The sequence below is a fragment of the Alligator mississippiensis genome, chromosome 9 (assembly GCF_030867095.1).
Source record: "Alligator mississippiensis isolate rAllMis1 chromosome 9, rAllMis1, whole genome shotgun sequence".
In the NCBI taxonomy this organism is placed as follows: domain Eukaryota; kingdom Metazoa; phylum Chordata; order Crocodylia; family Alligatoridae; genus Alligator; species Alligator mississippiensis.
Window position 1 is genome coordinate 1,525,387 of NC_081832.1, and position 13,145 is coordinate 1,538,531.

The 13,145-nt window shown below is 65.6% G+C and overlaps 1 protein-coding gene across 1 annotated transcript in view; it reads right to left on the minus strand.

Moving 5' to 3' along the window:
• Window positions 1-556: 556 nt before the first annotated feature.
• XKR7 (XK related 7) overlaps window positions 557-13,145 on the minus strand; it is a 33,603-nt gene continuing 21,014 nt past the window's right edge. The window contains exons 2-3 of the mRNA XM_059713134.1: window positions 8,024-8,223; window positions 557-7,633 (exon numbers count right to left, since the gene is read on the minus strand). Coding sequence (XP_059569117.1) covers window positions 6,681-7,633; window positions 8,024-8,223 — 1,153 coding nt within the window. The 3' untranslated portion in view covers window positions 557-6,680. The remainder of the gene's footprint in view (window positions 7,634-8,023; window positions 8,224-13,145) is intronic.

Genomic DNA, 13,145 nt, shown 5'->3' on the forward strand with positions numbered 1-13,145 from the left:
GGTGCCTGCCTGAGCCACGGGGCACACTGGGCTGCACTGAGCTCCGGGCTGAGGCAGCTCCGTCCCTGGGGACCTGGTCTTGGGGGAGCCCAGAGCAGGGCAGGGGCCTCACACCAGGCTGGGAGGAGAAATCCCTGGCCCGCTCCAGCCATGGCTGCAGCTGCCTGGAGACTTCCTCTTCCCCCTGGCTCCCGGCACGGCCACGTCCCCCTCCAGCCTTGGTGGTGAGTGATGGGCAGGAGGGACAGGCGCAGGTCCTGATGATGCTCAGGGGAGCTTATTAATCCTGGGAGCCAGGAGCCTCCCCGGGCTGCCAAACACCATCCTTTTCTCCGAGAGAGACGGGTGTGAAGGTCACTCGTTACCAGGCGGGGCTGGGGACAGCTGTCGAAGATCCATCCCCTCTCCGTGCATCCAGTGTCACGTCTGGTGCCCAACGCATGAAAGCAGACCCAAAGCACCCTCTCCTCCTGGGCGCCCCGGTGCCACCCCCCTGACACGTCCATCAGGCAGGGGTGGGGCGGTTGCGGGGGGCAGCAAGGACGAGGCCTGCCCGTGGGGTTTACTGAAATGACTTTAATATCTCATGTTGCAGCAAAATTAAAAATATACAAAAAGTTTGTGGTATACAAAAAAGTCTCAGTACAGAACCTCGGGCTCCTCCCGCCTGGCCCGGCCCGGCCCATCCTGCCCTGCCCCGCCGCGCCGCACCGCGCCGGCCGGAAGGAAGAAGACGGTGGCACACACAGTATTTACAGTCCAGGGCCGTGACCGCAGGGCGTCCAGATCCCGGCGGGAGGGCGTGGGGAGGAGACGTCTCCCAGAGACCTGCTCAAGGCAAGCTGAAGGGGCCTGTGGGGCCGCACGGCACGCAGCTCGGACCCTGGGAGTCAGCAGCCAGCGCCCCCATGCAGCTCCCCGCCGCCAGCGCTTTCGAGCCGGAGAGAGCTGCCCAAGCCCTGGCCCAGCTCCCCGAGTGCTGGGGGCAGCATGGCCTCACTCCCGCGGCACCGTCAGAACCTGGAGCTTGGACTGGACCCGAACGGCCCGACCCCGCCGAGCCATGGGCCGAACTTGAGCCTGAGCTGGGGCCTGGATTTGGCTGGAGCCCCTTCATCTGGGCTCTGGATACTCCCCTTCCCCCTCAGGGTCCAGCTCACCTCTCCTTACCCCGGGGGCAACGTGGTGGCACGGATGGGGATCCCCACGGCTGCCTTTTCGCCCTGGGGGGTGGTCCCCAGCCCTCTCGAGAGTTCAGCGACGGCCACACAGGATGCACGTGTCCCATCCCGGCGGGGCTCGGATCCACAGAGCAGGGCACTGCTTCGTCCGCAGAGACCCGCCTGGCTCCCTCGGACCTCGTCTCTCCTGCCCTGGCGCCTTGAGAGGCAGACGGACGTGAGCATGGGAGGGAACCACCTGCCAGGGGAGGAGAGAGGAGCTGGGGCAGCTCGGCCTGTCTGCCCCGTCCCGGGTCTGCCCCCCCACCGGCATCCAGCCGCTGACTACCTTTAAGATTATTGCAGGTGCGATGAGATTCCCCTCTCCCGGAGCAGGCGGGAGGCTGAGAATACCGTGGCTAGAGTGCATAGAAGATTGGCCCTTGGATCAGCGGGTGCCCGTCCCCACGCTTCCCCGAGAAGACTCGTCTGTGGCATCACGTGCCCGTGGCTCAGGACACAGACAGACCTGCCCATCCCTCCCAAAGCATCAGCATCCCCTCGAGGTCATGGCTGAGCCCGGGCCGGATCCCCCCTGGATGTGCCTCGGCCTGCCTGAGACCATCATGCCCTCTGCAACAGCCATATACCAGCTCTGTTCAGGGGGGTCCTTGTTCCTGGCAAACCGAGGGGTATCCCTGGGAAGCTGTGACCCGTCCTCTGCCCCCCCTGTGCCAGCCAGAAGCTGGGAAGGCCGGAGAGCTCAGGTCACGTGCGCCGAACCGGGTCGCATCACAGAGCACCGATGAACACGCGTGCACCTGCACACACACACGCACGCATGCACATGCACACTCCCGCACAAAGCAGAACGCCCTGCACTCGTCCGCACGCGCCCAGCACAAGCCCAGGGCAGCCCTGGACCCCATCCGCAGCGACCTTGCTGCCCCACCGGTGCAGCAACACCCCCCTGACAGGCCTCCGGGACATCCCCTCCACCTCAGCGAGTGACCGCAGGCCCCGCTGGCCTCGCGACGTAGCACCTGGAGGCTCTGAGTCGCCGGCTGCTGCCAACACCCTCCGTCCACACCGCCACCACCTGCACCTCCAACCGAGCAGCCCCGGCTTCCTGCACAGCCCAGCGTGTCCTGGGACATGCCCCATCCATGCCCCAGCTGGCACGGAGCTTTTGGCACTGCAATTGCTTCCCGCCTGGCTCTGAATTTGCTCCAGGGCCGGCTGCCTGAACCCAGGCAATGGGGCAGGGAGGCTGCCCCAGGGGAAGAGAGGGAGGAGGCGTGTTGGGGGGAAGCACCGGGGCAATGTGCAGTTTTCTCAGTCCCTTCCTTTCTCCGGAGCCCGGGAACCCAGGGCAGGGCAGGGCGTGCCGGGAGCCCGCGCCTGTGACACGCCAACAGCACGAAGCCAAGGCGTGAAGTGAGAACACGGCTCAGCCCTTGGCCTAGCACCGAGCCCTGCAGATGGGAAAAGCAGGACTTTGCAACTGGGAGCCATTTACAGGGCTAGAAAACCAACGTGGTCTTCTCAGTGCTGCTCCTGGGGGCAGGTCGAAGGCAGGGCAGGGGGCACCCAGGGGGACAGCATCTCATTAGCACCATTTGGGACTCGCCAAGCCCTTTACCCCTGTTAAATCAGCCCTCGCACCCTTGCCAAGCAGAGACAACCCCATGCCCAAAGGCCCAGTGACTCGATGCAGGGATTGAGAAGCCCAGCCACAAACGGACCCGACCTCCCAACTCCCAGGCCTAGACCCCAGGCTCCAGACACGGCTCCTTCCCCAGCAGCTCACCAGATGCCAGCTGCCACTTTACTCCAGAGCTGAACGTGCTTTCCCGGGGCAAGAAAGCCATCGAAGGACAAACACAACCTGCACCCTGCAGAGATCCTCCGGCACGGCGAATCCGGGGTTACTAGAGCGGAGGACTCCAGAGCCACCAGCTCCAGCCAGGCAGGCTCCAGCGCTGCCAGTACGGAGCCCCCAACCTTGCAAACCAGCCACCCAAACGAGAGGTTAAAGCCTGGGTCGTGCAGCTCCGTGCAGGCGGTCAGCAGCGGGGACACACTGTCCGGCATGCCCTCGCTGTCTGACCCTGACCCTGGCCCTGCCGGCCCCAGGTGCTAAGAGTCGGTGACAGAAAAGCCTCCTCCTCCCACCAGCTCCTGGCCTGTCATCCATCACTTCCCCAACTCCCCAGCCACAGTGGGCCACCAGCTGCACGCTGCCTGCCATCAGGTAGGCCTCAGATGGCATCAGTGACAATCTGCCAGAGAAAATGCAAACGTTCTGCTAATTGCTGTAATGATGCAGGCTGCAGCCGGCGCAGGGGGCCAGCACACAGCCTGCGTGCGGTGCGGCGTGGAAGGCGTGCGGGGTAACGGGGCCGGCTGGGCGTGGGGGAGCCGTGCAGGCGCGACGCTAGCGGGGCTGATTCTGCTCTCGTTTCTACTCCGGTAAATGCAGGGCCGGCGAGTGCAGATTTGCACTGCTGAGATGAGATCCCGGCCTGGGCTGGTCTCCAGGAGCCTTGGCACAGTGAGAGCAGCCAGCGCCGGGCAAAGCCCGGATCCCCGCAGACAGGCTGCGAGGTCCCGCCAGGGCAGGGGGATGCAGATCCCCGCAGACAGGCTGCGAGGTCCCGCCAGGGCATGGGGATGCAGATGCAGGGTGTGAACACGCTGCAGAGATGTGACACGCTCACGGTGGGAGCACAGACCAGGCTACAGGGGCACGCCGGGTGACCGCACCACGCAGCGACTGCAGGCATCACCCCACCCAGCACATGCTACCCAGGCTATGCAGTGCCAGGGGCCAAGCCCGGCCTGATTTACACCCCACGGGATACTGCTCTCTGCAGTGAGCTGGCAGCACTGGAGAAGGGAAGCTCATCTAGGGCACGGTGTGCAATGGAAATGCGTAGGTGTGTGGGGAGCGCACTAGCCCCCATGACCCCTGCCAGGCAAACCCTGCTCCAAGGAGAGCACCCTGGGATGGTGCCCGTGGTCCCTCAGGGGACCACGTCCTTCCAGCACTGCAGCGCACAGGTGGGCAGGTGCACTCAGTGCCTGGTGCTCCATACGCCCAGCGCCTAGCAAAGCTCCAGTGCAGGGGGCTGGGCGGAGAGCCTGAAGCCAGACCCCGTGGAAGGTGCAGACAGGGACCCTGGTGGCAGGGGCCGGCTGGCAGCAAAGCCAGCGCGCATGCCTGCAGGAGTCTCCCCGGGCCGGGCCCGAGCGCAGGTCGAGCAAGGACCCTGGCCACATACACCCAAGGGCCTGACCCTGCTCTCAGCGTGGAGGGAGGTCTCCTTGCCATGGGGGAAGTGGCCACCCCCCAACACGGAGCCGGGAGCCTGCCCAGAGCTGCTGACCTCGCTCGCCTGGCACAACAGGGCTCCAGTCTTTCCAATCGAGCCGTGCCCGCTCCGCCCAGCAGCCGCAGCTGAGGTAGATCGTTTCACATCACACACACGCACACTGCTCACGCCAAGCAGATGCTGCACCACAGCCGGGCAGGGACGCCGGGCACCGGGACAGGCCGTGGCACAACGCAGCCTGGGGACCCAGCATCTCCCACACGGCTCCTTCCCCTCCATCCCCTGCAGGACAGGGGGAAGGACAGGGAAAGCCAGACTAGGCCTGGCCCTGCTGGGCCGGGGAGGTGGGGGGAGCACCCAGCCTCCCCCTTGTATCCCCCACCTTGCACCTGAGCTTGGCCCCAGTTGGCTGCGGGTGCTGCCTGGGTGGCCTCTGGATCCTAATACGTACTCCTTGGGTTCCCCGCTACCCTCTCCATGGCTGCGACCCTGCTGCAGGTGCCACGGGGGACTCCGACCCCTGGTGCTCGTGCCTGCCCATGGGAATGGCGCACCCAGCCCTTGTGCCGCCCAGGCCGGCCCTTGCTAATCAACAAGGATCACCTGGGCACGAGCAGCAGGGTCGGAGTCTGGCACTGGAGGTGCGGCTGTGCCAGCCCAGACCCTGCGCTGTGTGTGTGCCCACGTGCTCCTGCTAACCAGGAGGGCTGGTCCTCCATGCTCACACCCACGTGGGCACCCACTCCCTTCCCAGCCAGCTGGTGAGCGAAGGCAAAGACCTCCCTCTCCCCCCACGACTAGCAAAATGGCAGATTTTCTAGAGGCAGAAAACTGCAAGCAGGGGATGGCAGGCAGGAGCTGCCGGGTGCCCTGGGCAGAGGCCTGGCGTGGCTCTGTCCTGAGCAGCGGGGCTGGGAAAGGCGGCGCTTGGATCTCTGCCTCCAGGGCAGCAAAGGGGCCGGTGTTTCCTGCCTGCTGGCCTTCCCCTGGGCAGGAGCTATTGTGTTGGCAGGAGCTCCCTTCCTCTGGGCAGTGGGTCAGGAGCACAGCTGAGGCAGCCCCGCCCCGCGTGAGATCCCTGCCAGGCTCTGCACAATGTGGGGAGGCTCCAGCTCAGCTCTCCGTGCCCGCCCGCCAGGCCCCCCACCCCTGCTGCCTGCCCCCAGGCCCTGAGCTGAGACAGCCCGCTGCACCCCAGCACAGGAGATGCCTGGCCCTTTGTGGGGCAGGGCCCCGGGCATGCTGCCTGTAACCCCTGCCTCCCTGAGACCCAGCCCAGCTTGGCGTTGGCACAGAAGCAGGGACCCGGTGCCCCCAGCTTCCCACACCTGCCTGGCTCTGCAGACCTGCCTCCTTGGCTGCTGCTGACCTTGTCCCCACCCTGCCCTGGAGGAGCCCAGAGCTGGGAAATGTTGGAGTAATACCCACCCTTGACCCCACTGCAATGTGCCCACTTGCCACAGCACCCCTGGCCCTAGGGCATGCCGGCACCAGCACCCGCGGGCACATCTCACCCACCCCAAAGCTGCCCACAGCACCATGCACCCAGTCAACGCCGGCGCACCCACTGCTCCTGGCCCCCACACTGCCCTCGGCTCTAGCCAAGCCTCGTCCTGAGGCTGGTTGCTGAAGCTGGGGCCTGAGCATTTCCCTCCTGGGCTGCCAGCTCCCTGTCCCAACCCCTCGCCAGGAGCTCGGGCAGGCGCTCCGAAGACTGTGGCTATTTGGGCTCAGGTGCAGGTGAGGTATTTCAGCAGCGACCACCCTTCCCCACCCAGGGCGGACGTAGCCCGATGGCAGGGAACGGGGTATCTGGCGAGGCTGCCAGGGGTGGAAAACGTGGCCGTGGCACCGCAGGGGAGGGGAGCGCATTGAGGTGGGTGGGGGAATAGCACCAGTTGCCCTCGCTGCCCCCAGCGGGGGTGCAGAGCAGGAGGTGAATGGGGCTGTCAGTGCTAACGAACAAAAAAGGCAAAATGCTGAGAAGAAATGGGACTGGCCTGCTCCAGGGCACCAACGCTTCCCCCCTGTGCCGTACCGTACCGTGCCGTGCCGTGCCGTGCCATGCCGTGCTGTGCTGGGGGGGGCTGGGCACAGCCTGGCTGCCTTTGGGCTCTGTGCCCCAAGGCCTCCGCAAATGCACCGTGGGCTCAGCCCCCTCGGCGGGGGCAGGTGTCCTACGGCCCTACACTGTGGTCTCGTACTCCAGCAGCTCCTGGGAGGTGCCCATGGTGCGGTACTGCAGGCGCGGCGTGGCCGGGGACGAGTACTCCAGCGCCAGGATGGTCTTACGGAGCCGCCGGTCAATGAAATGAGCGTCCCAGGCCGGGTACTTCTTGCGGGGCAGGTCTATGCGGATGACGGGCCCTTCTGTCCGCGGGGTGCGGGCCACAGGCGTCGGGGGCACGCTGGGCCGGACCTGAAACACAGGCACGCAGCTGTCTCTGTCCCCCGGCACCCCCTCCCGTTCCCCCCCTGTAGTCCGTGGCAGGGAGCGCGGGGGGCTGGTGACCACGTCCGCGGGCGGCCCCGCGCAGGTGTCGGGCGCCTCGTGGAAGATGCAGCCCGTGGCCTGGGGGCCGAAGACGGGGCCGTTGGGGTGCAAGAGGCAGTAGTAGATGAACATGAAGAAGATGCCAAGGGCGAAGCTGGCCACCACGACGCAGACGATGAGCAAGGCGTTGAAGTCCGAGGTGGCCTCGCGGTTGTAGTAGAGGAACCAGAGGGTGGTGAGGGCCGCGTTCTCGGCCAGCGTGATGATGTAGTAGATGGCCATGCGGTACCGGCTCCGGCCCTCCTTGACGTTGAACCAGCAGAAGATGTAGATGATGCCGACCACCATGTTGTAGATGATCTCCTCCCACTTGGACATGCAGAAGTCGGTCTCACCCTGGATAATCCAGAAGGTCATGATGCACCAGTGGGTGACGATGAAGATGCCGAAGTAGAGCTGGAACACGGAGGCGAAGAGCGCGAAGGCGATGGCGCGGGCGGCGATGGTGAAGAGGTGCCACAAGATCTGCACCACCGCCCCCTTGTAGGACATGGGCCGCTTGTCCTCCCGCGAGTCCCGCAGCACCTTCTGGTACGAGGCGATCATCCAGGCCAGCGACACTAGTGAGGCCGAGGCCGAGAGACCTGCCGGGCACAGAGCGAGACACAGGGAAGTCAGGGGGCCAGAGTGAGCAGGGCTGAGGGGTGGGAGAGAGAGGGGCAGCAGGGAGGGGAGACAGGAGAGAGGAGTTACCAGGCTGTGCCAGTGCCCCCAGCTCTGGACAGCACTGCTGGCATGGCCTGCTGCCCCTGCAGGGTTGAGAAGCTGCCCCAAGGGTGAGGCTCGGTCTGTGCAGCTGGACCCCACAGCTGGTAGCAGGTCTCCCTCCGGCCTGCCCTACTCCCCTGTCCCGCAGGGGCTTGGACTGCAATGGGAAGCATCCCCTGCCCCCAGCCTGCCTTCACCCTGTTTCTGCTTCATGGGACCTCAGGAAAAGAGGGAGGGGGCTGGGGAAGGGGGAAGGGGGCGCTTACCCTGGAGGGGCTCGATGCTGTTCTGCTGCACCATGATGCTGAGCTGCAGCACGAGCTGGGGCGCGCTCTTCAGGAAGGTCTCCAGCAGCCGCAGCATGTTGATGTCGGCGCTCTCGAACATCATGCGCCAGTAGAAGTGGCGCCGCCGGTGCTCGGCCTGCCAGCGGCTCTGCAGCCCCAGGTACAGGGTGCGCAGGTACCTGCAGGCAAGGGAGGCAACAGTGCAGATCAGGGGCCAGCACCGGGGAGCCTGAGAGCCCATGCTGGGATTTGCTGGGCAGTCTGGTCCCCGTGCGGCCTGGATGCACGAAGCTGGAAGCCAGCACGGAGGGGAGCTGGGCCAGGCCTGTGGCTGTGGGGGTGGCATAACTCTCCCCCCGACCCTGCAGGGTAGCAGAGGGCAGGGGGCACCGGTGCCGTGAGACAACATCTGTACAGTGCAGCACCGAGCTGCGTGGACCCCTGAGTGCTTGCACCGGGCTCTTCCCGTCGGAGCACGGGCCTGCTAGCTGCTGGGCAGGGCTATGCTAGTCTGAAGGATGCTGGGGCAGGGGCAAGAGGGTTGCTGGAGCCACCGTGCCCTCTTGCCCGGGGGCAGTGGACTAGCTGTGTCCTTGCTGAGGAATGTGGCCCTGTCTCGTCCCATCCTGCCGGCCTCCCTCCCCTCCGGCCAGAGATCCCCGGCCGCCTCGCCCACGTCACTGCTCTTGGCCCAGCTGGAGCGGAGCCCACCCCTCCTGCCCACCTCTCGCCATGCTGATCAGGCAGGAAGAGGGGAGCAGCTGGTCACACTGGGACCGGGGGAGGTGGCGGCAGGGCTCTGATGACGGAGCCAGGCCTTGGCCCTTGGCGCGGCTGGGGACGCCATCACGTGGCTCGGGCCTGCCATCTGCTCGCCAGGCTGGGGTCAGCACGCTGGCCCAGGCTTTGCAAGCCTGGCTCACTGCAAGCGGGGCCTCCCTTTCCTTCCCATCCTTTCCCTCCCCTTCCCGGGGCCACCCAGCAGTGCTGGGCCTGCGCTAAGCCTTCAGCAGCAGCCTAGGAAGAGGCATGCATGTCAACTCGTTGCAGCCTGGCATCTCCGGGGACGAAGATGTGAGCAGCCAAGGCTCGTGCTGCAACCCCTTGGAGGGGGACAGCATCAGCCTGCACAGCCCCTTTCTCCCTGTCTACCCCAGGCCTCGCTGAGCGGTGACCACCCATTGGGAGCCCCCCTTCAACAGAGCCCTGCCTGCCGGCTTCCCCACCACCGTGCCCTGCTGCGGCATCCCTGTCTGGCTCACGGGTGCACCTGTAACCCTCTGCACCCACAGGCAGGGCCAGCCCCCTGCTAGGATCTTCCCGCTCCCTCCCAGGTACTAGGTGGCTGCAAGGCCACAGACAACCATCTCCCCGGATGATATATGCTGCGCCCCTGCTTCTGTGGGGAGCTGCATGGAAGGGGGAGGCCGTCGCTCCGCTCCCACACTGGGACACGGCATCCTGGAAGCCCCCAGCAAGGAGCAGCGGTGTTGCCCCCACAGTAGAGTCCCGGGCGGGGGGCCGGGCGATGCCCCTTGGCGCTGTGCACGGCCCAGTGGAGCGCAGCTCTGCTCCTGAACCCACCTCACGTCACGGAGAGACAAACGACGGGGAAAACAGAAAGATGAAGCGAAAGGACACCAGCCTGTAAAGCTCCCTCCCAGCCCAGTAAAGCTGTCATGCAAACGGATGGCCTTTATATCAGAGCCGTAAAAAGCTGTCACTTCACTCCATTAGCTGGCCGGGAGGAAGCCTTAGCCCAGCATTTCCAGCCCCTCCGTCAGCTCTGGGGGGCGGGGGTCAGCTCACTCCCACCGTGGAGGTGACCCCCCTCCCCCTGTGCCTGGGCTGGAGGTGACAATCGGGTCCCAATGTCACAAAGCCCCCAATTCCCGCCGCAGACTCCAGCCCCAGCCCCATCCACTGCTCCCCATGTTGCTTTCTTGGTGCGCGGAGCGTTGCCCTCCCAGCCAGATGCCTCCACGGGGCCTGTCTTCCTGCATGGTGTCACTTGGGTTGTCCAGGGCTGGTTCCCCCCTGCCACCATCTGCATCTGCCAGGCACCCCGATGAAGAACCCGGGAGCCAGGAGGCAGGGAGGGGTGTCCACGGGCAGGCTGCGAGGCTGGACCTGAGCCCTCAGCCCAGCCAGCCCTGAGGTCAGGACTGGCCTTGGAGGGGCTCCCCGCTGCCAGCTGAAAGGGCTGCAGCCGCTCCCTGCGCTCTGGGCAAGAGGGGAGCCCAGGGGAGAGGGGCCCAGCTCTGGCATAGCAGGTAGAGACCTTCTTTTGGAGGGGGTGTTCTGGGGCCACAGAGGGAACTTGGGCCAGTGGGACGGTGGCAGCTGGTTGGAGGGGGAAGAAGCAGCCCCACGGGGTGATTGGGGATGTGCCCGGGCCCGTGAGGAGGCAGAGACCCAGCTGAGACAGAGCAGGAAGAGGGGGACGCCTGGAAGCAGCTGCTGGACCCGGGGAGGAGACGGGCAGAGCCGCCGGCACTCAGGGCAGGCGGGAGAGCAGGGAGCAGAGGAGAAAGGGGAGCAGTGGGGAAGCAGGTGCGGCAGAGACACGGACGGACACGGGCATGGAGGGGCCGCGGGGCAGACGGAGCCCGCGGCCATGGCGGAGCTGCCAGCCCTGGCTGCGGCGTTGCCAAGGACACTGACATGTGACAGGTATTGTTAATCCAGCACTTGCACGAGGCAGCGGAGAGGGGTGCAATGGGCTCCTCGCAGCGTCCAGACACCCCGGGTGTCTCCACGGGACCGGCCCCGTTCCTTCCTCACCCGGGAAGGACGGGGAAGGGGCTGTGTGAGCCGGGAGCCAGGCCCCACCAGCACCCGGCCAGGCAGCCCAGGCCCCTCGGTACCTGCTTGTGGCTCAGGGGGGGTCGTGGGAGGCAGGGGAAGGATGAACCTGCGAGCAGTGGGGTAGGGGGTTGGAGACCACCGCGTGCGCCTGGTGAGAGTGCAGAGGGGAGCCCCCGCTGAGCCCACCCGGCTGCCGCACCCTTGCCCAGGCCTGACCCAGCACCGCCCTCGGTGAGCGCAGCGGGAGTCCCAGCCTGACCTGACCGTCAGGATTCGGCCTGCCCAGGGGGCTCAGAGCCCTTGGCAAGCACCAGCTCAGCTCAGCACCCTCAATGGCAGAGCAGGAAAAAGGCCAGTGGAGCCTGACAGCCCCCACGGCGGGTCTCTGCAGCCCCCGGCATGCACCAAAGCCACAGGGGCAGCATCACAGGGGCTGGAGATCAGCAGGGTGCTCAGCTTCACGGCATGACCCTGGCCCTGGAAGTCACAAGGCTGTGGGGATACTCAGGCCCCCATGTCAAGCTGGAGATGACAGGTGCCTGGTCTTTACCAGCAGTGGGATCTCCTGGGCGAGCCCTGGGTCACGAAAGGGCCTTCAAGGCCCCAGCACCGAGCAAAGCACTAGCGTCAGCAGACAAAGTCACTGTAATAATCCTGCTTCCAGGTTGTGAGGTGCTGATTACAGCCTGGGCCAGGACCCAGCAGCCAGCGTCGCGGCCTGGCCCCACTTTGCTTCTTCACATCAGGCCGGGTGCAGGCATCCGAGAAGGAGCAGTTCCCGCCGGCGCTCCTGGCAGCTCGTACCCACCACCCCAGCTAAAAGGGACACCAAGCCACGCTGAATCACTGGCCGCTGGCCTCTAGCAAGCTCCAGCAGCGACCGTCCCCACCCTGGGAGGGAAGGTCAGCACACGGGGAAACCGAGGCCGGAGGGAGAGAGGGTCAGGTGCTTTTGCTGCCAGCCCGGGACTTGGCCCTCACCCCTCTCTCTCAGCTGCTGACTTGCTGCGAGATAGCAAGGGGAGAACCTCCCCTTCCCAACTGCCTCCCACCTGAAAACCCCAGCCCCTGGCATGTGTGGCTGGATGGGAGCTCTGCCGAGGGTGCCAGGCCCTGGCAAGGGCAGGGAGATGATGCCATCTGCTCCAGCCCAGCTCCTCCCATTGCCATACAAAGGACGTGGGTAGCACACTCTGCCTCCAGCGCCCGGTGCCAAGCTCTCCCTCCTCAGAGCCTCCGAGCAGCCCCCGCTCTCCAAGCCGAAGGGATGTGGGCCGGACTCTCCCCTCACCGGCTGGACCTCAAGGAAGGATCCTGGGGAAAAGCTGACCAAGGTGGAAGCAGCCTCAGACCCTTGGCTGCAGCCCGTCAGATCCCAGCCTCCGCTGTGCTACTTGCCATACTCCTCTCGCTCCAAACCCCGGTGCTGCCCTGGGCAGACAGACAGAGACGAGCCAGGCAGGGCCGGGCTTGGCACCTCCAGAGCTCCTTCCACAGCCCCTACCCTGAGGAGAGCCCAGGAAGGCCGTGAGGAGCAGGGTGTGGGGGGGAGGCCCAATGCCCGAGAGCCAACAGCAAAGCTCCCGTCTATGGAGACAAGAGACCCAGGAGGCCCCAGCCCGCCCTCGGCTGTCCCGGCTCCCTGCCTCGTCTGTGCTGAGCCACCGACAGGGAGCTCACACGAGGGAAGAGGGCTGACAGACAGATCCACGGACACGAGGCGCCTCCACGTCCGCTGGGCCTGGCTCTGGTGAAGCCGTGGGGATTTCCACCCCCCTCCAAGCCCGTGCAGGCAGGGGAGGCCCAGCCACCAGTGACCTTAGCCTCCCGCTGGAATCACACCCGCTAATTGGGCTTGTCATTGCAATGATCCCGCTGTCTGCAGCAGAACGGCCCCACGCGCACGCAGCTCCTGGCCCTCCCCTCGTGCAGCCCGCAGCTGCCGGGCACAGCTCATTACGGCAACAAAGGGGAAGGGGAGAAAGGGGAGGGGAGGCGCACATCTGCTCCACGCGCCCCCCCGGCTCTCAGACGCTCAACAAGTGACCTTGCCTCCCCCACCCCGGCCTCCGCTCCCATCCTCCCAGATCTCATTAGAACGAGATTTCGGCTCCCGTCAGCTTGGGCAAATGAGACGCTGGTGCTGATTTGTTCTGCGTCTGATCAGAGAGTTTGTGTTTCAACCCCAAGAAACATCCGCACTCGCGCTGACAGGCCGTGGCGAGGTTTGCATGAAGCGAACACGGCTGCAGCTGCAGGAGGCACAAGGAATCAATTACTTAAAAAAAAAAAA